The sequence below is a fragment of the Centroberyx gerrardi genome, chromosome 11, assembly GCF_048128805.1.
Source record: "Centroberyx gerrardi isolate f3 chromosome 11, fCenGer3.hap1.cur.20231027, whole genome shotgun sequence".
Classification (NCBI taxonomy): Eukaryota; Metazoa; Chordata; class Actinopteri; order Beryciformes; family Berycidae; genus Centroberyx; species Centroberyx gerrardi.
This window is the reverse complement of record NC_136007.1, coordinates 13417411-13443406: the sequence shown is the minus strand read 5'-3', so window position 1 is coordinate 13443406 and position 25996 is coordinate 13417411. Positions and strand designations below refer to the sequence as shown.

General features: G+C 43.1%; 1 protein-coding gene across 3 annotated transcripts in view; it reads right to left on the bottom strand.

Moving 5' to 3' along the window:
- Window positions 1–658: 658 nt before the first annotated feature.
- Window positions 659–25996, bottom strand: part of frem2a (FRAS1 related extracellular matrix 2a) — a 58291-nt gene continuing 32953 nt past the window's right edge. Inside the window, exons 5-24 of one of the 3 annotated variants that reach the window (XM_071899318.2) lie at window positions 25320–25445; window positions 23540–23791; window positions 17421–17570; window positions 17048–17257; window positions 15968–16165; window positions 15472–15636; window positions 14861–15043; window positions 13699–13829; window positions 12158–12316; window positions 10236–10539; window positions 9116–9247; window positions 7954–8285; window positions 4356–4548; window positions 4115–4240; window positions 2597–2724; window positions 2312–2446; window positions 2026–2152; window positions 1711–1898; window positions 1420–1566; window positions 659–1207 (exon numbers count right to left, since the gene is read on the bottom strand). In XM_071899318.2, coding sequence (XP_071755419.2) covers window positions 659–1207; window positions 1420–1566; window positions 1711–1898; window positions 2026–2152; window positions 2312–2446; window positions 2597–2724; window positions 4115–4240; window positions 4356–4548; window positions 7954–8285; window positions 9116–9247; window positions 10236–10539; window positions 12158–12316; window positions 13699–13829; window positions 14861–15043; window positions 15472–15636; window positions 15968–16165; window positions 17048–17257; window positions 17421–17570; window positions 23540–23791; window positions 25320–25445 — 3935 coding nt within the window. Of the gene's footprint in view, window positions 1208–1419; window positions 1567–1710; window positions 1899–2025; window positions 2153–2311; window positions 2447–2596; window positions 2731–4114; window positions 4241–4355; window positions 4549–7953; window positions 8286–9115; window positions 9248–10235; window positions 10540–12157; window positions 12317–13698; window positions 13830–14860; window positions 15044–15471; window positions 15637–15967; window positions 16166–17047; window positions 17258–17420; window positions 17571–23539; window positions 23792–25319; window positions 25446–25996 lie in introns of all 3 variants that reach the window. The other 2 variants (XM_071899319.2, XM_071899320.2) reach the window with 2 other exon arrangements.

Below are 25996 nucleotides of genomic sequence, written 5' to 3'. Positions count from 1 at the left end.
TTCCTCATCACGCTGTAAACAATGTAAAGAACCACAGACACAGTGAGTGAGTGAAGTGTTTGGCTGATTAGTAAACACAAAGAAAGCCTGACCTCAATGGAGTTTCGACTAACATAGCGGTGAGTAGATAACAACTGAATTTTCATTGTGGGGTGAACTATTCCTTTAAGTGTGAACATTGATATCATCGAGCCCGCTTTACCCAGGGTGCACCGCTAAATCTCTGACTTGGCCTGTGTGACACCAGCTTTATGAGAAAAGTGCTCTCAGCATTTGGGACTGTCCTCAAGGGATATAGCTGCTTGAGGCACTTTAACACCATAAAGCCGGCCATGAAAAAACGGTAAGAGAGAGGTGAAATACCACGCTATGAGCAGCACAAACTGGAATGCTGAGTGAAGACAGGATGCGGGACACCAGTACTGTGTTTGTGTTGCAGTGATCAGGGTGTTTAATGGTTTCAGTAGAAATTCAACCCCCACTCCCTTGCTCACCCCACCAACGGACACACACACAACAACCCACCCACAGACTATCAACCTCAGATTTTTGGTGTTATGAAAGTAATTTAATACCAGTTAAAAAAAAATCCAAAAACTTTATAAAAGCCCCACATACTCTATCCCGTTGTCCATCTGTCCATCCATGCGTCCATCGCTCAGACCTCTGAGCTGTTGTGGCAGTCCTGCATCCTCACCACCAACATGGGCTCCGTGCTGATCGACCCTTTCACCACCTCCCTCATCCCCTCCCGCCCTCCCTCCTTCTCTCCCTTCTGTCTGGATCTCAGCACCAGTATGAGGGTGACGATGATGAGGACGGTCAGCAGCATCCCCACCAGCGCCCCCACCACAGTCACCAGGCCCTCCTCTCCCTCCTCTGCGTTCAGCTCACTGGGCTGCACCCCACCCGCGTACACTTCGTCCACCCCCGCCGCCCGCCGCTTGGTGCGGTCCAAGGCGATGTGCATGATATTGGTACCGCGGTTGTTGTCGGCGCCAATATCCTCGGCGACCTCTGGGACTTCACTGCCAGCCGACCTTCTGGAGCGATGACTTTTGCCGTTTGATGGGGTCAAGGCGAGATCGTTGCTTGTGGAAACCAAGGAGTGGTACTCCAGGCTGCGCTTTCCAATGCCTCTGTTGGCGTTCCCTTTGGAGCGGACTGTGTAAATGGTGTGAATGTACCACTCGCGACCAGCAGCCACCTGAGGAAAACACAAAAGAATTAGGATTCTTAGGATTCTGTTCAATTTAAATTGATGTGGAAATACATTTTCTGCTCATAATCATAAGGAAGATATAACACAAAAGACAAAAGGGCTGAAACTTGGCACATAATTTAACACAAACAGAGTCAGTTAAGTGCCCAAAATGAATGCATAATTCTAAGAAACAGGTACAGCGAGATGTAGCATACCTGGAACATTGCTGTAGAGTCCAGTCTGAAGCCGTCTGACCCTGGCTGTCTGACCAGAGACATGGCTGAGGGATCATCGACTGCCAGAAAAGCATTAAAACCAACGTCCCCAAACACACGGGCCTGAGTCTCTGGCTGAGCCTTGTCCTGGTGAGGTGTGTTGGATTGATTAGTGGGGAAAACAGGGGGAAAAAAGGTAGTAAGGAACTGATCTTTATGTTGCTTGTAATGTGTTATTTTGCATTGTTCTGCATACTACAATTGCAACATTAAAATCGCAAATATACTTACAATAATCTTGAACCTATAGAGCAGTGAAGGGGAGTCAGCCAGGCAGCCAAACTCAAACTTGGTAGGGTTGTACTTGGGTACATAACCATCAGCGCCAGTGCAGAGGTACACCTTCTCAATATTACAGAAGAAAGAGTCTCCCAGGTTCTGCACAGGATCCACCATGACTCGACCGTAGATCGTATCACCTGGGATAGAGGGGAAGGGATATATTATTCCTAAAACCTACACCATGAGTCACCATTATAAATCCAAGGAGGATAGAAGATTAAATAAACCACTGCAACTGAATTTCAGACTTGTAAGAGTGTTTACCCTCAGAGAAGGCTGCGTCACTCTCCTGACCGAAACCCATGGAGCCATCGGACAGCCACAAGCTCCTCTTGGACAGCAGGAACATCTGAGTGTTCAGACTGAATTCCACCGCCACTGGGTCACTCACCTAGAGAAGAGAGAGATGGACGGAGATAGGAGGAGAGAGTGTGATGAAGCGAGAGAGAAAGAGAGAAATGATGAACAAGAATCTTGACATTATCGTCCTAGACTGAAGACACTCTCCACTTTTGGATCTAAAGATCAATGATTCTGGATGGAGACGTACTTGCTGGAATCGGATGTCCAGGTCGAAGGTGATTGGTTCTCTGGGGTGGCAGACAGGTGGGACGGTGTATTCCATATTCTGGGCCGTGGTACAGGGGATCAGCTTCACTGTGTAGGTGCCAGAGTAGTCTCTCACCTGTACAGAGCAGAGGGCAGCGGTGGGGAAAATTAATTAAGTGTCAGACTGTATCTGTATCCTTCCACCTGCTCGGGCACACAGGTTCACATTGTGGATGTTTCAGGTTGTGCACCAGGGGGCAGACTAATTTCATGCAGTTGTACTCACGGCAAAGTCAGAGGTGAAGGTCCACTGCTGAACGGGCTGGTTGTAGGTGGGCTCGCTCCTCACCAAGCTGAGGTTAAAGGTTAGGCCGGGGTGGTCCGCGCACATCACCATGGACGACATGGAGGTCGCTGGGTAAAGGACGGTGGAGAGGAGGAGCTCATCAGAGTCAAATGGTGATACCTATTACAGTTTTTTACGATTGCTAGCAACCTTTTATCAGTTCTGTAGTCACATTTTCATAACTCTTAACACAGTTAGCACAACATCGGTCTGTTGCGGGCCATACCATTAACACATTTCTTGTTCCTTTGACACAAAATGCATTCAGTGAACACATTTTAAAAACTCTTGAATTTCTTTTACACACAAGCTCACCCAAGACCAAAACTATGGATTTTTACTGCCAAATTTACAAATGCTTTCACACTGTATGTCAGAACAGATAACCTCATGTTCTAAACCTAACTTATAGGCTAAAATTGAAGTGAACAGCAGTTCACATTGTATATTGAAACACAAATATATGTCCTATATTTTTTTTATTGCTATTACGTAAGAAACAGCTGATTGAAGTTATGCAAATAGACCAATCACAGCTGAACACTGCCAGGGGTGGATAAGGCACGCCAAAAGATACTTCCCAAGGTGCATAGCCAGAGAAAATATAAGGAGTGATGTGGACGAGAACATGTGGCCAAATGCAGAAGACCGGGTAGATTAGAAAAGGACTGTGTATTTTTTTTTTTTTCTTCTGTGCCTTTCTCTTTTTGTATATTTTATTTTTACACAACTGTAACCAGCAGCTATATTGCAGATTTTTGTTGATCTCTTGAAGTAATTTCCTATTGCAAATACTGTAAAGCCTTTACTGCAGCAATTCTGTGACTTATTCCTTTTTCATATACTGTACATTCTATAAAGTAAAGATGAGTCATTCACTTTTGATATAGAATGTTTGCAAAAAAGAAGAAAAAATGCGTACATTTACTACACTCAACAAAAGAAAAATGTAGAGTGACTTCAAAAGAAACTGCAGTGCGAAAAACAATTGACTATCAATATACTGTCTATTGTATAAGGGTAGAACTGACACATGTAAAGTAATGTAATACCATCTACTGTTAGTATTTTGTATGTCATTGTGCTATGATTGACTAAATGTTCCTGTTGGAAGAAAACATGTGCTAGAGTTTTGAAAGAATTATTTGATTTTGAGACATGTTTGCAGTGTTTTGGTAGAGTTAGTGTATTTTGACAAAGTATTCTTGCATTTAGAAAATTAGTGTTGGTGTTTAGTTTACAATATGTGATTTTGAGCATAAAATTAACTGTTTTGCCAACTGTGTGTTGTAGGTGAGTTGGTGTGTGAAGAGTTTAGAAAAAGTATTATAAGTATTGAAAAACGCTTGCTAGCGATCGTAAAAAACTGTAAACCCAATCACTGTCTCATCTTTAGCCATGTTGATGTTATTGAGGAAGAGTAAAACTGATACGGTGTCAGTGATCTGTCGGTCTCACCAGCCCTCTTGATCCTGCCTCCTGAATGAGACTCCACAAACAGACCCCTGAAACGGGCCTTGGTGCGGAAGTTCACGACCAAACGTCCCTGCTCATTGATACGCATGCTGGTCGGGTACAATGCACCTGGAAAAAAAAAACACACACACACTGGGTTCTGAGAAAGCTGTTCCAGGCGGTACATGCTCTTTTGACATTCAGTCCAGACACACGTAATATTCTCCCTCTCTTTGTGCCTCACCCTGCAGCTCGGCCTGCGGGGGGCTGCCGATGCCGTCCCTCCAGAGAATGGCTGTGTCGTATACAAAGGTGAGGCGCAGCTCCGACTGCAAGTCAAAGTGCTGCCAGCCACCGGTGCCCACGGGGGAGTGGAACACATAGGACACATGAAGAGGAACGCGCAGGGTCACGTAGGACTGGACCAGGTTCAGCACCTGTTAGGATGTTTAAATGAGTAATAGGTTAAGTTAAGTTTTTTCTTGTTTTTCCTTGTATGCATTGAGGGTCTAAGGCTGGTGGTTCTGGGTAGGTTAGGCTATGCAGAATAGGTAGGCTGTTATGTCTTGCTAAAATCTGCTTTTGTGTGTCTTGTGCTCTTCCTGATGTTCGTCCTATATCATTGTGTTCTATGGTTGTTGTTAGTTAGGCTCATTCTCTGTAAAGTCCTTTGAGACATGCATGTGATAAAGGGATATATAATTAAACAAACTTGAACTTGAGGAGTTGAGATTTGCAAAAAGTCAAATAGGCGCCTTAGGGAACAATCAAAGTATGCAGTCATTGTTGAATCAAAAAACGTTCTGACTTCTCCGGTTGATAATGCTCTCTAAGAATTAAATTCATTGCGTTTCCCGTACGCCGTCATTTTATTCACTCGATATACCGTACATGGTTGAAGGTAACCACCAAAAACGAGAAATCCTCAGCATGTATGACAAAAGAGCTGCATTATTCTGTTTGATTCACGGTGTCTGTCGGTCGCTCAAACAATTGTAATGAGTTCTGAGAAGATCTAACAGATGAGCACATTGTTCTCCTCCACAAGGTGCTTGGATTCCTTTCACGCCTACTCAACCCTGTCTAAAGATACACAAAAGCCCTCTTGTGCTGCATGCAGGGAATCAGAGTGGGAAGCCATGTGGGTCTCTGTTCTTTCAAATTCTGAAAACTATCTTTAGTTATTTAATTATCATATTGATCATTAATGAAGCACATATAGCTATAATCCTGACAAAGATTACAATACACGTTTTGAAAAATATCCTACATTTTATTTACAGTTATTTACATCCTACAGTTTATTTTTGTAAGCTAAAACAAACAGTTGCAGTTCTACCCAACACTTTTTGTGGGAAATATTCTATTTTATTTGAAACCCATGCAACATGTACCCTAAGGGGTACAATGGGTGTATTTCCATATAAGTGCACCTAGTGGAGCATCCACTAGGTGTCTCTGTTAATCCACATTACTTCAACAATCTTGAGAGACTTGAGTGACTCGAGTGACTAAGTGCCCACACAAGTTTGACAAAGCCAGACTTTGTCATAGAAACTGATTAAAATCCACTACAATATCTTTGTTTGACCTGAAGCTGAAAAAATGTGTCAATTTTCAAAGTCAATTATCAAACTGAATACTGGGCAGGACATTATCTTTAGCTGGCAAGAGAAACCAAGAAAAGCAATTTGGCAGAGGACAATTTTGGTAAAATAAATGAATCAGAGTCCTAATCCCTTTATTGCTCTCTCTTCTCTGACATTCACTATTGATCAACCATCCTTCAGACAACATTTGGCCGTCCAGACCTTATTTTCAGCACTTGACTAGAATTATTTTCAACATTGGGCCACCCAATCTTATTTTTATACCAACATTTAAACAGAACATACCATTACATTAGAAGTATTCACTGTAAAAATAGTTGAAATAATGTACTGTGAGAAGGCTCAAATGTCATTCGATCGGGTATGCCACCTAATCCACCGCAGTAAGTCTCAGAAGGGTAAGTAGTGAAACCACTGTATCAGGATCCATGTTAGAAATATTTGAAGATGGTTAACTGGAGAGACAAACCATGTAGCTCTAGGCTTTTACAGTGCCACTATTTTATTAACGTAACCTCCTAAAATAAATGCATGCCATCTGAAACGGAATAAAAGATTGCACATTGAGATTCAAAGTAGGAATGGGTATTATCAATTGTCTTGACATATCGTGGTCCTGAATGTCTTTCCTGTGAATCAGATTTTTTCAATTTAAAAGTGCATGTTTTGTACTCCTAAGAGAAGGGAAATAATTCTCAGCTGCTCTTGCAGAACAAAATACAGAGCTTCAATGAAAAACTAACACCTTTTGGCTGTAACGTAACACTCATCAAGGTTATTACAGCCAAAATGCATTGGTTTTTTAAATTAAAGCTTTGTCTTTTGTTCTCCAAAGGTGGCTGAATTCTTTAATTTTTTCACTTCTCTTTGATTCATGCACCCTGGTGGAGCTGCAAGGTTGCGACTGTTTTTTTTTTTTTTTGTACTCCTTGGAAAAAAATACCACCATAGTAGTGCTGGTGACAGTGATCTCCCTTAATGAAGTGGACCTGAGGTCTTGACAAGAATGGACAACTGGAGTCATCTTTAACTATGCATGCCACTGGTTTTCGCTGTGACTGAGGATAAGGAAATTAATTTCTCTCTCTCTCTCTCTCTCTCCCACACTTTCTCTCTCTCTCTCTCTCTCTCTCTCTCTCTCCCACACTTTCTCTCAATTCAATTCAATTCAATTCAAGGTGCTTTATTGGCATGACAGTTCACAAACAAACAATATTGCCAAAGCATGTAACAAGAGATTAATCATCAATAAAAGTATTAAATAACAAAAATAAATACATAAATAAATGATAAATAAATAAATAAATAAATAAATAAATCTCTCTCTCTCTCTCTCTCTCTCTCTCTCTCTCTCTCTCTCTCTCTCTCTCTCTCTCACACACACACACACACACTCAGCAGTCTGATCAGCAACAAGAAGCTCCCAGATCAAAGGCTGGGGGAACACAAAAGAGCAGCAGGACAGGAGCAGGGGAGCAAGGGGTCTGTCTCCTAATCCACAATAACAACAAGAACCAGGAGAATACTGCTGCTTTGTTTGGCATCCAACACAAACAGCAATTGCAACATTCACTACAATGATGCAACAACCATACACAGCTTCTGGAGGTTTGTTAAGATACTGATGACAGCCGACCATAACGCTAACATCTTACAGCGATGATGACTTCTCTAGTGAGCTGCAACTCCTTAAATCACTGTCAAACCCGCAAGTAAAGGAGAAACTGAGGAAAAGAGAGCTAATGGGCAGCTAAGATTTCTACTACTATAACCTTCACAGCTGCCTGCGTACTCAAGTAATACAACTCCAACTAAAGTGATTCTACTTCCACAAGTTTCCACTGAATCGAATCGCTTTAATGCACCATGTGGTGAGTGATAGTGGGGAGTGATTGACAGGTGGCCCTCCTGTGTGTGTGGGTTGGTGGGTGTGCGTGCGTGCAAGTGTGTTTATAAAAACAATAGAAGTTGTCAGTGACATGCTGGGATACAGAGCAGGTAAACACACACACACAAAGACGCAGAGAATAAGACATGAAATGCAGGCAAACAGAGACGGTGCCGTTCTGTCTGTGTGACCCTGTCAGTCAGGAGGCGGTAAACTGACTGAACACACAGACGCAAACACACACAAAGGCTAAGAGGCAAACAGATGTACATACAAACTCCAGATTGGAATTTATACGTTGTGGACAAATGCACACACACACACACACACACACACACACACACCTGTCCGTCAGTCCCTATGGTGCCTCCACAGTCAGTGAGAAGCTCCGACATGTCGTAGTAGCTGGTGAACTCCCACAGACAGGCTTCCAGGTTGAGGTTCCTGTAGAAGCGCAGTGTGCTGTTCCCCCGCAGAGCGCTGCTGTACTGGTAGGGCGCGGTGTCGCCCACGCTCTCGGGGCTGCGCGTCGCAGCAGTGATGAAGCCGTGACCTGTGGTGACCTCGCTGTAGTCCAGCAGGTTGGAGCAGCGGTGGTTGCCGACGCGGGTTCCGTCGGGACTGAGGGTCAGTTCAAAGTTCATGAGAGGGCGGGTGGAGATCACTGGAAGCATGCCTGCAAGACAGAGAGGGATGGTGTGATGTCCGACTGCGTGTATCTCAAGCAGCCAAAACCTTGGGTGAATTTTGAATAAGGAAGGCGATAATTCCTCTAATGTCCTCTAGGGGCTGGCTCCAAAAAGACTCCAAACCCAGCCCAACTCCATGCAAGTCAGTGGGACAACAACCCAACTTCTCACTCAAAATATACTCAAAATAAGTCAATACATTTTTTTGACAAGAGGTTATGGACTCAGTATCTAATTTCACTTATTCTAATCTGTGTCCTTATGGCAATTTTCAAAATAACTGTGTCATTAACGGGATATAAAGGATATAAAAAGGGGTTGTTTTCCTAGTCAACATGGCGGCAATCGTAAACCCAATCTTTAGGCTTCAAAACGGCCCTTCAGAAACCTGTGGGTGACGTCACACTCACTACGTCCATCTTTTTTTTTACAGTCTATGGTATATCTTTGTTTTACCTACCAGTCAAAATTATTACTTCAATCATTTTGCCACTTCAATTAAACTTTAGAGGAGAGCAATAGGTGAGAGGAGAGGGGAAAAGTGGTGAAAAGAAGTGAAGGAGAGCAACAGAAAAGAGGCGAGGGAGAGGAAGGAAACCGGGAGGAGACGAGGCAGAAGGAAACTGATTAAAAATCAAGGAGGGAATGTTAAGTAGCTTGTGTGCTGGAGGGTTTCTTCTGCGAGGTTCGATACAACACAGCATGATCTATATTCTGGCTGTCACGCTCCTGAGGATCCCGAGACGTGAATATTACACACACTACATTACACTTCACTTCATCTGCGGTTGGAGTCCTGCCTCCAGCTCCTACCCACCGTCCATGTGAGGCATGGTGACAGTAAGTTTGATGAGGTTGGGGTGTTTCGGGTCATCTGCTCCGGTGTAGCGCAGCTTGGCGGAGAACGGCTCGGCGCCAACTGTCCCCATCTTACGTGGCTGGCACATACCTTTAGATGATAGGGGAGAAGAAGAAGAGACAAGTATTGGACAGGGGACAGACTGGAAATCGACGCTGTGGAAAGTTTGCTCCGGCTGAGTCTCAGTTTCATCATTTATGGAAAAATCCACTCTTACGCTGTTATATACACTGTTCCCTAAACCTGCCTCATCTACTTCTACTTCAGTTAGTGATTTCCTACATTTCCCAGAATGCCTTTTGACAACCCCTAGAGAACATGACTGAATGTGTTGCATTCAGTACATGTAGGTGGAGAGAGCAATAGCGATAGAGATAGCACAGTGACAGCAAGAGAGCGAGTTTTTCCATTCGAGAAAAAAAGAGTGGGAGTCGTGCCCCTTACTCAAAGTGCATGTCTATTAATGCTATACTGTCAGTAGAGAAATTGGTATCTCTTCCTCTTCTATGATTGATTTCTCCCTGTATGATTGCTGAACGTCGTTGCAAAATGGTGAGTCTATAAGAAGCCCTCGCTCTTTGATTCTGAGGTTCTGACACCAAAACTTGACGTTTAGCATTGATGTTTTAGATAGTTGAAAACGTTTCCGCTGTTATACTCCATTGTAGCTGCGCTGGAAATATCTCATCATGATGTCACGTTGTCTATGTCTGACTTGTTACCCGCGGCAATAAGAAAAATACACCATCAAACGAAAAAAATGGGACCAGAAATGCATGGAACATCATCAATAGCTGTTTTTAACAGCGTTAAAAGTGTTTTAGGGTGGATTTTTCCTTTAATGTGGTCTTGAAGATGTGACTTTTATACAGCTGTCACACACTGTGTCAAGATGCTGTATGTTCCCCCATTATATTGTACATTCGAAAGCACTACTTCTGTACATTTATGATGCTTGGTGAATAAAGCAAAGCCGATTCTCACTGCAGCACAGAGCAGAATTCCCATTATATTCCTCTTGTAGAAAATTGGCAGGAACGCGAGACATTGAGACGGACATTCATCCCTCTCTCCTCACCTTCCTCCTGGCTTACGGTGACGATGGGACTGCTGAGCTCCAAACCCTCATCTCCATTAGAGTTGACGGCCCTGGCAGCACACTGGACCCTGGAGCCCGCCTGGAAGTAGACAGAGTCCAACGTGATCATCTTGGAGGACGTGAAGAAGGTGTCAAAGTCCGCCTCCCTCATGGGACTGGTGACGCCGTCGGGGCCGGCCGGGGCGCTGATGAGCCAGCGGTAGCGGGTCAGGGTGTCGTTGATGTGCTCACTGACGCAGATAGAGCCCGTCTTGTCGTAGTCGGGGTATTTGGAGTTGCAAGCCTGCGGGTTGAGAAGGAATACAGAGGGAGTTGGTGGGTGGGGAGAGGAGAGGAGAGGAGAGATGGGAAAGATACAGGAGGAAGGAAGGGAGAGAGACACAGGAGGTACAGAATACAGAAGAGTAAATGCTTGTTGCCAAGGAAATTCAAATGTTTCAGTATTTTACATTTGTCACCCTCTTAAATTGGTTTAAAAAAACAGTAGAGAATGAGAGAGACAGAGAGAGAGTGAGAGATAGAGAGAGAGAGAGAGCGAGAGAGAGAGAGAGAGAGGTAAGCTGTGAGCATTTCTATGGATATCCCTGTAAACCTGTTGACACCGCATCTCCCGGTGCCTTTCTGCAGCACTCAACACCTCATTTCTGACAGGACGACTTAATTTCAGTTCCACAGGGAAGCGTCTACTGAACTGACCGCAAAGCAGAGACACCGATCCACATTTAAACACACACACACACACACACACACACACAGAATCCTAGTCACACACAGCAGTCACCCGAGAAGCAAAGGACTTAACACATCACGAAAATCCATTTAAGTATCTTACTGAGCCTTGATTCGAGAGTGGAAGCTATTCTCCTGTGTATAATAGCACGAGGACTCTGGCCTACTAAACTGCGTAATGTGTCTTCTAAGGACAGATCGGCTGTCCGCACAAGGACAGTTTAACTTCGTCCGCGGGAAGGTACGGGTCCTGGGGGATAACGATGTCTCCTCCGCTCCCACAGGATGATTAGTTCTGATTAGCTCTTGCTGGCTCATTACAGAAAGAGCCGACAGCCTGCGTATTGTGCTCCGTCATGGTGACAGTTCCCAGTATGTTGCTATTTTTGTGGAGTGAACTATTCTATTCTATTCTATTCTATTCTATTTTATTCATCAACTCAGGCCATCTAGAAACTTGCGAAGTCCAAATACCTTACTAGCGATGCTGCCAGTTCCTCTTAAAAGAAGAATACTGCTGTCATTTCGAATTTATTTTACTTTACTTATTTACTTCTGACATAGATGTGAAAATAGAGTTTGTAAGGCGGCATGTTTCTTAGGGATTATTTCCTGGCAAAGACTAACATTCCGCCCTGTGGGTGTCAGGTGATTGACAGTAAGCAGAGCGTAATGTAATCACAAAGGATCTCAGTGATTGGTGAAAAGCTTTGTCTACATCCTGTGTTTACACTGAGACATGCACGGCCCAATCAAAGAGCCTGACATATTCTCTGGCCCAATTAGAGCTCTCTGAATGCAAGAGCTGATGTGGAAACACTCAACTCAGCTACAATGAACTGAAATGGCATCTTCTGAAGGCAGGAAAATGAGCCTTGGCTGTGTGCAGACGCCATCAGGAATAATGTAAAGGAGACGGGCAACATAGACGATTGGCACAAAAACACTGGTATTATCCTTTAATGCCTATCAGCATTACAAAGTCAGTACTTCTTAACATTTTATGATCTGGCGACAGACCAAAGAAAACACAAAATACACTATATACAAAAAATATACCAGATTTGGTTCACAGGTAATCTAAAACTAGTGTGTACCCCACCATTGTGTTTTTTTCTTGGGTCTCAGCCCCTTGTCATTCATATCCGTCCTCGGGGATCAGATTGACTCACCGTGACACAGATGACGGGGTAGCCAGCCGGCGGGTGCAGGTTGCCCGGTGTCCGGGCCACATCGTCGTAGTGGAGCAGCGACACCACATGAGGCAGGGAGGGGAAGGTGACATCAGCCATGCTGTTGGTCTCCTCGATGTACACAATCACCTTAGTTACCTGTTCCGGCCAAAGAGGGTGAAGACAGATTGATGTTAGAATAATAATAAACTTTATTTATAGTTAATTTCAAGTTTTATTTTTTTATTTTTTTTTTTTTTATTTATTTATTTTGCACAATAAAACAAAGCAGCAAAAACACAACAACAAAAGAGAAGAAGCAAATTGTGCAGGTGAGATTTAGAAAACCCCTAGAGGCTTATAGAAGGAATCCCACCTCAATACGCATTATAAGTAAATACAAAAGTCATGTAATCCAACAAAAATAAGCAAACAAGCAACCATTAGATCAAAAAGCAAACATAAAGTAGGCAGGATAAAACAAGCAAAGACATAAAATCATAAAAATAATGTAATGAGGGTGTGGGTGCTTTGGCGTATGTGTGAGTGTGTGTGTATTTGTGGGCGTGGGCGTGTGCGTGTGCATGTGAGTGTGAGCGCGCGCGTACTGAAGCACACTTGTGTTCAGACAACTCCTTACAAAAGAGAGAGAGAAAGATAGTCAAAGATAGATAGTCAGAAATGATCAGTTCGGATAGTTAAGTTTGGTTCATTAGACAGGTCCTAAGCCTATATTTGAAATTCTTGAGAGAAGTAGACTGAAATGCAATTTGAATATAACTGTTCCATAGCTGAGCACCCCTATATCTAAGTTACAAAGTGCTTCACAATAAGGAACAAGAAAAAAAAAACCAAAAACTGAAAGGTACTGATAAAATAAGCATAGCAAAGAGATAAAAAGACAAATGACAAATAAAATAAAGGACAAACAAATGACAATAACTAACACAAAATCTTATAGGAAATTAAAAATTCAATAATAAATGAGGCAACTTGGCTAAAATCAGAGCAGGATTAAAGGTAAGCTCTCTAATAAAAGTATGTTTTTAGGATTGATTTAAAAGATGATGTTTTGTAGAACTACTGACACACCGTTGTTGTGGAATCTGCACACAAGCCATGAATTAATATCAAAAAGATGATTAGTAAACAAATCATAGAACTCTCTGCTGAAATGGATGTGATCATGTTGATGAAAATCTCCTGCTTGTCATGATTCATGGCTTCTCTCTTTTTCTCACCCTCTCTCTTGTACCTCTCTCTCACTCTGCTGCTATCCCTCCTCTCACTTTTGTTTCTGAGATGATCTATTATTTATCGTGAAATGTTTTCATCGGGTTTTTGTCTGCAGCTACAGTAAAGTGCTGCTGTTCTGTGGGCCAGGTCGCCCTCGCAAAAGAGATTCTTGATCTCGATGGGACTGACCTGGATAAATATGGGTTATCTGTTCACTTTGTTATCAAGCTGAAATTTCAAAACTGTCAGTTCATATTATTTCCTGGGATGGTTGTGTGATAGTTAGGTGCGAGCGTATTCCTGACCTGAGTTTCAGCCACCATGTTTTCATCAGGCTTCAGGTGGAGAGTAAAGGCTTCCCTCATCTCTCTGACTCCATCAAACAGCACCTCCACCTCCACCACATGTTCCTTCTCCCCCTGTTTGAACTCAATGTCTGGACACACACACGCACACACACACACACACACACACACATTGGCAGAAACATGCTTGGTGATTTCTTGTGTTAATAGTGTGTTGCATATGGTGGAATTTTGGGTTTTGTGGAAAAAGATACTGAGAAACTTTTCTGAGCAATCCCTGTAGGTTTTAAAAAAAAAAAAAAAAAAAAAAAACGTCAAAAAAAGCAATGACTCTCATTTGTTGATCCAGGACAAAATGTTATAGCTCCAGACAAATAAATTGCCTACTACTTTGTAAACAAAGAAAACAATAAACGAGGCTGAATAACAAGGCCAGGCTTCGCTCTCACTTTCTTGCTAGATTTAGTTTCCTCGGAATTGAATTGTAGAACAGGTTAGCCCAATTCATGTTTTATTACTTCAAAGGAATACACCACTTAGCTAAAAAGCATCCCAGGTTTCTCTTTGCATAGTGCCAAAGGTGGTCTATCCTCCTGCGAGTAAGTAATATAGTTGTGCATTAGAAATGGGCTGCACAGAGAAAATATTGTGCAAAATGAGAAATTCAATGCTGCATGATTCAAAACCAAGTGGGAAATTTGCACTATTTGAACAGCGGAGGGGCAGGTATAATTTGAATAGAGTGAATATATTCATATATATTTCAAGCCTTGATTAAGCTGAGAGAGGTGCACTCTAAAGCCGAGACAGCTTCACAAGATGGAGTGTGGGGGAGAGGAGGATTTCACCCTGCTGACAAAGCATGAAGAATATTGAAATTCAATTAAAAATTACATGACCCTCCGCTGGACTATTGCAGAAATTACCTTTCCCACTTCTGGGCAGAAATTAAAAATCAATGACCCTTCCCAAAAAAGAAAAAAAATCCCTATGCCCATTTCCATAAATTTTGCAAACACTCCTTTAGGGAGACTGGTTTCGCAGTTTTCGAAACTTTCTCTTCTAACTCTTCTATCGGCCGCCGCACACATGAAGAAAAACAGATGGATGTCTACGGGCGACAGAGTGAGCACAGGACAGATAAACAATAACAAATGATCACCTTGAGACACGGGGTAGTAGTCCTCTCCTGAGACGGCTGACCCGTCTTTGGTGTGAACCCGCACCACCGACACCTTGGACGTGTCTCCCAGTCGCACCACGGGAACCTTCACCGTGGTGACGGCTCCGGCCTCCTTGGGCTCACTGACGCTGAACTTGGTTTCCGCAAAACGAATAATGGATTCTGAGGTACAGAGGGAGAAAGCAGCATGAGAGACTGTTACGGATTGTTCAGTTATGAAATGAAAACTTTGAAAAATGACCCTAAATCGGTGATGCAGTGAAAAATAAAAAGGTGGGTAAACTATGAACTTGACAACCAATGACCATTATAAACAAGTCATACTTTCAGAAAATCATTAATCTATATTTTAAGACCCTATCCTCACATAACTTACATCAGTTTGACACTCTGATGTATACTGTGAATGTATGTCTCAGATTTATGTCAGCCAATAAAGGCAGGTTTTGCAAATAAAAAGCTTGGTGAACTGACTTGAGGTGGCTTTACCTTCCACTGCTCCCTGCCCTTACTGCTTCCCTCTGACTTCCCTCCCTCGCTTCTCTTCCTCTGTCACCCGCTCTTCATCTCGCTCTGTTCTTTCCACTTACTGTCAGCCGTGTCTGTTATTTTCACCAGGGTCTCATTCAGAGCTCCCACCGATGCGCCAAACGGCGAGTCGCTCTTTGGGTTCCCCAGCACCAACCGCAGCTCCTCTCCTTCCTCGTGCAGCGTGTCGTCAACCAGCGACAGAACGCACGGCTTCTCAGCCTCGCCTAGAGCGCACAGCAACATGGCGGCGATGGCAGATGTCAAGGAATTGAGGTGGAAGAAAGGGTAGAAGAAGTGTTATAATAATTCTTTTTCTTTTTTTTTATTCAGTTCCTCCGGGGTTTTATGGCAGCTTTTTGCTTATATGCTGTAAAAGTGCCAGGAGTGACAAGAACTGTTAGTGTGTCACAGCAAATGCAGTAAATGTGTGGGAAACTTGCAAGCCTTTGCGATATTCGCAGGGAACTGTTGATTTTGCAAAACGAAAATGGTGTGATTACAAAACAGCAAATTCCTAGAGGAGCTGTTTATTAAGACTTGTGTGATTTAAAGTACCTGGTAAGAAGGTGATGATAGAGGCGTCGGTGTTGGGTCGTTCGGCGAAGTCGGTGGCCACCTGCGCCGAACCCTGCCGGGTGTAACAGCGCACAGTGGATTTGTGTCTGATGTCTCCGCTGCGGTAAACTGTGGCTGAGATCTGACCGTCACTCTCCTCTCCGGTGTACACCGGGTCACGGAACTGGACCTTTGGCACTGTCAGTCAGCGGGGCAGAAAAACCATCACACATGATACTTAAAGCCTGGAGGGATCATGACTGAGGGAAAAATAACAGCAGGGCATCGGCAGGTTTGAGAAAGACAAAGTTAAGGCTCTTTAAGACCTTTTGAAGGCTGCCTGGATTGAAATTAGGACTGATTTAAAAGCCAAAATAAAGAAACAAAGCTGTCAAAAAAAGCCTATTTCCAACTGAACATAGCAAATTAAAGTTCTAAAACTATAAATGGACAGTGTCAGAAAAATGACAACAGGAAATTAATTGTTGAGGTACATGATGTCCAATTGTGTTAAGTGAAGCAGATACAATGAAAAAAACATGTTTTGCATACTTTACTATTAAACCTGTTCTGTATTAATCTAATCGACATGCAGCGCAAAGAATCCTGTCATTGCATGGTGTATTTAAAACATTTTCATACTTTTTTAAGGCCTTAAATCATTACAAATGATATCATTAAAACATGAAATGTGATTTATATATGTTTGTAGGTGTTTGTGCTTACATTAGACCTATATGCATTAACTTTACATTGTTCATGAGCAAATTGCAACAATTCTGAATTATACCAAGTACAACTAATGAGGTAACATTAATACATTTAATAAATGGAGGATATAAAATGTTATTTCATCGATTTTGTTCAATTTCTTTTGGAAATGACCAATAATTCCCCAACAGCCTTTTTATTTTCCAATTAAATAGTCTCTAAATTGCGCAAGGTAAAAATTATGTTGTGGCGGTTTTAGGAGGTACATAAAATTCGGCGGTTCTTGCATTAACTTTGGATAACTTAAGCCCTTTTTCAGGTGCAGGTGCGGTTAAATTCACCTACAGTATATATTATCTCATCACTTACAGTCAGACACGGAGTCATTGATGAAGACGGTAGCCTTGCCAGGTTCTCCCAGGATGCCGTTCACCGGCATGCGGAGGACCAGCTCGAACACCTCTGTCCCCTCCAGCTCCGGTCGCCCCAGGTCGTCCAGGACGGTGACCCTGAACGTCTGCATGCTGACCCCCGGGGCGAAGTCCAGGTTACGGCTGATTCCTACGTAGTCGATACCAGCTGGAGGGAGGAGACAGAGAGATGGTGACAGGAGTCGATGAGACATGCAGTAAGAGACACAGCAGGCAGAAGATTGTAAAAATGATTAGCGAGGTTAATTTCTAATCGTACGCCGGTGATTCAGAAACCTCATTCACACTTGATCATATGACTGGGAAATTACCCTCGGCGGAGACGGGCTCGGCTTTGCGCGAGCGGACGGTGACTGTGGCGGTTTTGGACAGATCAGTTCCCGTCCTCCACACCTTGACCTCCACATGTCCGTCACTCTCATCGACGTGGTACTCCACTTCTCCAAAGTAGAACACTGGAGCTGGGGAGCGAAGAGAGAAAGAAGAGGAAGAAAGAAAGACAGAGACAGACAGAAAAACAGAAAGAAAGACAGAAAAACAGAAAAACAGAAAGAAAGAAAGAAAGAAAGACAGAAAGAAAGACAGACAGACAGAAAGACAGACAGACAGAAAGCAAGAAAGAAGTCAAGACAGAAAGAAAGACAGACAAAAAAACAGAAAGAAAGACAGAAAGAAAGACAGAGAGAAAGCAAGAAAGAAAGCAAGACAGACAGAAAGCAAGAAAGAAAGCAAGACAGAAACAAAGAGACAGAAAGAAAGAAAGCAAGACAGAAACAAAGATAGACAGAAAGAAAGAAAGCAAGACAGAAACAAAGATAGACAGAAAGAAAGACAGAAAGACAGAAACAAAGAAACAAAGATGAATAACATACTCAATATGCATGTGTGCACCTGTTAAGCATTTGTCACCTAACACCTGTGTGTGTGTGTGTGTGTGTGTGTGTGTGTGTGTGTGTGTGTGTGTGTGTGTGTGTGCACCTGTGGTAACCTAGACCTGTCAGCAGCCGCCCGTCGTCTGACATGATTCATTTGTAAAGGCAGAAAGCGGACGCAGGGGTCAAACAGCCTCGACCCGCCGGTCTGAAGGTAAACCACAGTGAAGCGTGACCTTTCACCCCCCACCTCCACCTCATTGTTACCATTCCCCTGACAGAAACTTCACTGAGTACTTTCAACAACAAAAAAAAAAAAAAAAAAGGAAAGATCCTGTTAGGTCTGAAAAACAAGGCCTCTATGTGTGTTTGTGGATGTGTGTGTGTGTGTGTGTGTTTGTGTGTGTGTGTGTCTCTCTGAATCTGGTATAGTGAGATAGTGAGTCAGAGAGAAAGAGGCCCCCTAGACTGCTCAAAGGCTTGTTTGAACTGGCATTGTTTCCTGAGGCAGCAAAGTGGAGGCAGTCCAATGTGTATTTGACAGCTTCATCTCTCTCTTACACACACACACACACACACACACACACACACACACACACACGTCAACTCCAAACAACTGACAGGAATAAAAGTTCTTCTGTCTCCATTTTAAGCTGCCACACTCTTCCACTCAGGCCCTTTCTTATATTGTGGCATATAATCCAAAAATAGTAAGCATTTTTTTTTTTTTTTGTCATGATCAAACACTTCAGCAGTCCAGAGATTTCTTTTTTTTTTTTTCCCTGAATATTGCTTTACTGATTTATAAACTTCCATATTTTATTTATATACTTTAACTGGGCCAGATAACAAAAGCCAAGCGTAGTGTACACAACTAAGGGATTGGGAGAATTTGCTGCAGTTATATTATAATTCTCAACTTGACAGACTAAGCGACAGCCCAAGGCAACAATATCCAGCGAGAAACACACATCAACGCCCCCCCCCCCCACCTCTTCTCCTCCATCTGAAGACTCCTTTCCTCCCCTGCATCTGTCTTTCTCTCGTGCCTTATCCTCCCACGCGCTCACACTTCACCTAACAGATGTGGCTTTGGTTTACAATGCAAATACAGTTCATGGTTTTTTTTGCGCATGTAATTGGCAAACAATGGAAGGATAGGAGGAAAAAATAGATTGTGCGGATGAAAAGGAAAAACAAAACAAATCTCACCAAATGCATCGGCAAACACTGCACGGGCCAGTAAGTGTGTATTCTGGGCGATGATTACGTTAATGTATACACGGCCATGCGTGTCTCAACAGCGGTAGGGGGATCACGGCGGATCTGTAAACAGTGTGTAAGCGGTCTGGCATACATTCCTGCGTGCTGGGAGAGGAAACGGCTGCATGAGCGCTAATATACATGTCTGCATTCACACATGTCCTGACTGCGCCTGGGGAGGACAATTTCCTGACACGATGACAGGGAGCTGAGCGATGAGTGATGAGTGAGAACCGCATCCTCTCTCTCTCTCTCTCTCTCTCTCTCTCTCTCTCTCTCTCTCTCTCTCTCTCTCTCTCTCTCTCTCTCTCTCCCTCTCTCTCTCTCTCTCTCCCCCCCTCTGGGTCTGAGAGCCTGTGGTTTATCACTCGGCAGCGTGTGAGGACTGGGGAAGGTGTAAAGCCAAATTGTGATAATTACTATGTGTGTGTGTGTGTGTGTGTGCGTTAGCAGTCATTTGTGTGTTTCGCTGCCTTTAAATACAGTTTATAGGACATTCTCAGCTGTCCCAAACAAAGCCACTTCAAGGGGTTGTGTGTTACCCGATAATGACGACAGGTGAAATGAAATCCCTCCAGCTCTGCGCCCAAAGCAACCTACCACCCACGGTGCAAAATAACCCCACTTTTTTTTTATTTATTTTTTTTTTAACCGCAGCGCATAAAGTCTGAACGAACCAGCGATTCCGGTGCTTTGGGAGTGTGACCGAAAAAAGTAAGGCTGCCCCAATATTGAAATGAAGGAACGGGCTTCCAAGAAAACGCTGTGAGCTAATCTACAATTCTACAAACTCAGCTGTGTCCATATGCACCCGACTGTGAGAGCGCGAGAGTGTCTCTCTCTCCTTGGCAGGGTACAAGGAGATGACAACACTCAGTTTGAGTCTGAGTGTTCAGCCATGCGGAGAGCAACACTCGGGGAGACAGGTACTGTAGAGTTTAATCTGATAAAGTACTAAATCTAGCAGACACCCCTGGGCCCTTTTTTTTTTTTTTTTTTTTTTCAGCGAAAGCGAGAGAGAGGGAGGGAGAGAGAGAAATAGAGAGAGAGAGAGAGGGTGAAAGCGAAGGGGGATGGAAGAAATAGATGGAAGGAGAACGACAGACTGAACTTGACTTTGACCTGGGGGAAGGAAAAATGGGGCGAGAGAGAGAGAGAGAGAGAGAGAGCACTAGCAGTCACACTTGGAGTTTTTCAAGTGCTTTTCTCACCATTTACCTTTGATGCAGAATTTGTGGCCTGGCGTTAACTTCGCGCGCGTGGGGCAGGCACACACACACACACACACACACACACACACACACACACAGACACACACACACAAACACACACACACACAGACACGCAGGCGCAAGCACGCACACACACAAGCAAATACAGAACATCAAAACTCTTGTTTTGCTATTTTCCTTAGCGAGGTCAGGTCTTTCCAGAGAGAGCCAGGCTGCATGTCGGCTGCCTGGCTGCAGGTATTAGAGTAGCTACTGTCTGACGGTGTTTAATCCTCTGGGACGCTAAAAATGACACATCATCTCTCGCAGGAGCTGGGCTTTCACAAACACATTTCCATTCCTTTGAACTTACTGAAGTCTTCTGACAATTTACTAACAGACAGTGTGTCATGTTTTCCCTGTTAACTAGCCCCCTGCCGTCTCCACATACACACACACACACACACACACACACACACACATACATTCAATTTGGCACAATTGTTTGTACCCTGTACCCCTAAAGGAGTTCTCAGTTGTAAGTCATCATTGTCTTATTTATCCCTGTCTGGCACTGGCAATGGCACGACAAGTCCTCGCTGACACACCGTTCAATCTGACACAATTTATAAAAAAAAATGAAGGATCTATCAAAGAGGAAGCTGCATGGCCGTCTAAAGTGACAGCTGTCCAGTGTGTCCATCATCAAGTCTCATTTCCAAAGATTTAACCTTAACCCTAGGCTGGACACACACCCCGGGATTTCAATTAGGCACTGCAGTGTAATTGCATTCTCCAAAAAACACTTTCAGGTTGAAGATACTAAAATATACTGAAAGTTGAAGATACACATACTGTATTGCCCTATTGTCACCCTGATCCTCTTAAATTGTTTGGGATGGCATAATGTGCAAGCCATTCAAAGGTCAATTCTTACTCTACATGTTAGACATGCGTTGGACTGTGGGATGGCTTGGGAGGGACGAATAAAGGCAATCCAGGTCTTAGTAATCTTTATGAATCTGGTTCATTGTAGCTAATCAAAACAAACCTTTTGACTGGATTTGATTAGACCTCGGCCAATTAGGCTATCCTGCAGAAATCTAGATGATCAGAAATTAAAAATTCATAAAGTGGTTATTTTAGTCATAGTTATTTGTTGTTACATCTTTCTCAGAACACATTGATCTTAAAATGTTGGCTGGGACTGTGGTGCCTAATTGGCATAGGAAATCTTGCCAGCACTCTGTAAAAAAAAGGACATTCAGCTCCAACCAGGGCGAAGCGGCATTTGAAAATATTTTTATGCCTTCTACTTAGATGCCAGATGGGTGGGCGGGGCTTGCCATGTAACACAATACAACGAGTGTGAGTGCCAAGTGTACGCAATCACAAGAATGGAAGTCAAGATTCTGTATTCGCTATTCTGATGCTCCCTCATGTATAAGAAGAAAAAAACAAAGCATACACGACTTTTAACAATTTGATATAATGACAGCGTGACATTTAACAAAGCATAACCTTGAACAGAGCCGTTCAATCTCACTAAGTCAATACAGAGAATCAATGCAGAACAGTGAGATTGTGGAGAATGCCTGTAGATTGTAATAGGTATTGTTATTTCCCAGCAGGCCTGTCTGTCCCAGGACAAATCCTCCATGCCTTTCAGACTGGCAGCGATGGCATGTAATAATAAGATGTAATCTACTTTGCAAGCATGTTCATATGATGTTGTAACGTGATGAAAGCAGACCAGGGACGTGTGTGATATGCCGTCCCACCGGACTCCTGTGTGATACTCGACTGTAATTAAAAACTGTCTTCATAACACAGAGACAGGAACTTGATTTCATCTGTCAGCTGTGGGTGCAGGGTCTGTGTCAGACTCTTATTCCCCATGCTCAATAAGTTTGCAAACATTACTAAGGCCTAATTAAGAAAACTTACATGATATAAAAGCCCTTATGACAATCCAACACATCAGAATGTCTATAGCACTATAAATACACATCCACACTCTTGAACTCATGCAGTCCCAGGTTGCCTTACAGATAAAGGACACATATGCACACATACATGTGAGCATATACGCACTACACACACACATACACACACACACACGCATACACACACCGACTAGAAAATAATTAAATCCCCTCAGCCTCTCTTCTAAGACAAAGAACCTTTCGCAAAGTTCACTTTCAGCTTTCATACGTGTGATTTGTGCATCACATTAGGTTGGAAACTTGTTGAGCGAGAGCTGGATGTTAAGGTCTTCTGTTCTAAATAATCACAACTTCCACAGAAAGACCACTGGAAACTTGAAGTAAACAGTAAACAACAAACAAGAGAGACCAGACTGACCAAATGACCAACAGACATACAGACAGATATACAGACAGATATACAGACAGACAGACAGATACATATCAGAGGTGTGACCAAGTCAACTTTGTGCGATTCCCAAGTCAGTCTCAAGTCTTGAGGCACAAGTCTCAAATCAAGTCCCAAGGCTAAATGTAGATTACCAAGTCCAAGTCAAGTCCATGTCATTAATGCCAAGTCTCAAGTCTAAATATAGAACAAGTGAAAGAGTTCAGTATCAATTTAACATCTTAAAGAAAACAAAACATCTAGGACTTTTCAATGCAGTATTAAGTATCGTATTAATAGGATAAAAACTTGGTAAGAGCATCATGAGTTTGATTTCTTTAATCAGTGTCAACTTCAATAAATTCAATCATTCCACTCAAATTCAGAAAACAATTTAAATTCAGTTGTCTGTTGGAACAAAACTCATAACTTTCAATCTAAGTCATTTACATACTAACACAAGATCTTTTGTCAAGACTTTAGAAACCTTTTCATGTCATCAAAGTAAAAGTCAAAGTTGAGTCCCAAGTCACCAGAACCCAAGTCAAATCCAGTCTCAAGTCTTCTCTTCATGCATCAATTCAAGTCTCGAGCTAGCAAAACTGACTTGAGTCTCACTCGAGTCCAAGTCATATGACTCGAGGCTCCACCTCTGATACATACGTACATAACATCAATAAACATTCCCAGTAGAGCTGCAGGATGCCTCACCATCGTCCATATCGGCCAAGATGTTGACTTTGGCGGTGGGGTAGTGCGCTCCCAGACGGCCCCCGATGGGCAGCGACAGCGTGACGTTGAAGCTCTCCTCCTCCTCGTACAGAGAGTCGTCGATGATCACCACGCGGCACTGCTTCTCCCTCTCCCCCTTGTCGAAGCGAAGGACGCTGCCGTGTTCCTCGGGACGGGAGATGAAGTCCGAGTAAGACAGGACCGTGGTGGGAACCGTCCCAGTGGCCGAACCTGCAGGAGAGCCGGCGAGGAGGAGAGGCGGGGACAGTGAAGAAGGTGTGAAGAGTTTGATGAATAATCGAAAGACATCCACCGTTTGAAAAAAAGTGACACCTACTCTCTTTCAAAATGACTGATAGCACGGCATTAAAGCAAATCTGGGTGTGCTTTTAAAGAGTGGCAGGAGATAAAAGTAGATTTTCAGACAGGATCCTTTTTTATTAATAATACTGAATGATCCACTTCAGATTTTTGTTTTTTCTCTCAAAATAGATATGCTGCATTTGGAGTAGAAATATATTCATGTTCAGTTGAGCAGAGCGGTGGTTATAATTGTCTGAGTGGCAGAATTTGATGGGAAAAGCGGTGTGATGAAGAGTGTAGACAATTTGGAGTGTGAGTGGGTTGAACACATCAAATCTGAAACAAGTAAACATGTCGTTTCCCACGAATGACGCAGACAGCCTTTGGGACAATCGGTAACAAGATGCATCATCCCTCCAAGTTTAATCAAAATCAGACATTTAAAAGTTTGAAACACAGAGCCAAAACAGAGTCGAAAATCATCCCACTGAGTTTCGTCAAAATCGCACCAATGATTTGTGAAATATCATGTTTCAGGTTAAAATTTGATTACAGCGCCCTCACCAGGCCAAACACTGTACTTCTTTAAACACCAGAACGCAGTGCCAAAATGCATCGTCCCTCCAAGTTTTGGCAATTTGGACCAGTGCTGTAGCCGTTATGGCCTTTCAAAGTTTGAAAATCTTGACCTTTAATTATAGCGCCCTCATTAGGCCAATCACTGTAATTCTTTAAATGCCAGAAGCCGGCGTCAAAACGCATCATCCTTCCAGGTTCCGTCAAAACTGGACGAGCGATGTCTGAGAGATCACATTTGAGGGAAAATGTTTGACCTTTAACTATAGCGGCAATTAGTAGAATTTTTTATACGCTGGAACACAGTGAGAAGATGCCGCATCCCTCCAAGTTTTGTCATAATTATACTAGTGATGTCTGAGATATGACCGGAGATATCATGTTTGACAGATGATGAGAAAATCAGGTACACACTAAAGGGCTTCTCAAACAAATATCCATAAAAAAAACCAAAATAATTTTGACACCATACCTGAATAAAACTTTCATTTCCATTTGTACCGTGAGACTGAAGTCTTGTCCAATACATTGAGATTGTATCGGCAGTACAGACTGACCTTATCGACATGTCATTTTTCATGATTTCTTTTGTTTTTTTACTATGTGTATATCTTTGTTTTTTGTTGTGGGGTTTTTTGCATTGATGCTCACGCTATTGGCATAAGCGCAATTATTTAATTATGATAATTTATGTTGAAAACCTAAAAAAATAAATGGTTTAAAAAAAATAAAAAGTTTGACAGATGGAGGGACGAAAAACCCTAACCTTGACCCAGTTCATTGCGTGGGCGGCGATTAAATAACATCTACAATATGACCAGCGGCAAAGCCAGCAGGCAGGCGGATGAGGATTATTCAGTGAAAAAAGGCCAGTCAGTACCCTGCTGTGTGTAGCAGACCACCATGAGCTCCTGGCTGGCGTCTCCGCTCCTGTGCACCGGGACGAACAGCTCTCCCACATCCTCCTCCACCGAGAAGCTCTGCTGAGGGAAGAACACTGTCGACTCTGGTTGGGAGAGAAGAGAAAAGTGGGGGGAAAAAAGGTTACGATATGTATAGCAATCTGCAAAAAAAACAGTACAGAAAAAAAGCCATTAGCCCATCAAGGACTTGAGGCTTTTGTTCCGGCTCTGCATTAATGTACCGCAGCTAACATTTCTTTTCTTTTTCTTTTTTTTCCCCTCGGATTTGTTGTGGTGGTCCTGCGGTGGGCTTATTCATATTCAAAAATAACCCTCCATCATAGTTTTTTTTTTTTCATTTGACGCAATCGGAGGTGCTCTTCAAAGAGACCCCTCTCAAAGATTTTCTTGCTGCATGGTGTGGCGCAGGCAATTACACACGCCAGCCTCTCGGTTCAGCCCGCAGAGTGAGTCAGCTGGGAGTTTCACACATCGACTCCTCTAGACACACAGGGGTCAGTGTGGGTGTCAACGCCCGGCCCATCTCCCTCATTCCTCTTGTTTCTCTCTTTCTCTCTCTGTCCCTCTCTCTCTCTCTCTCTCTGTCTCTGAGAGGAGTTTGTGATTGAGAGAGAGGGTTAGAGCCAGTGAAAGC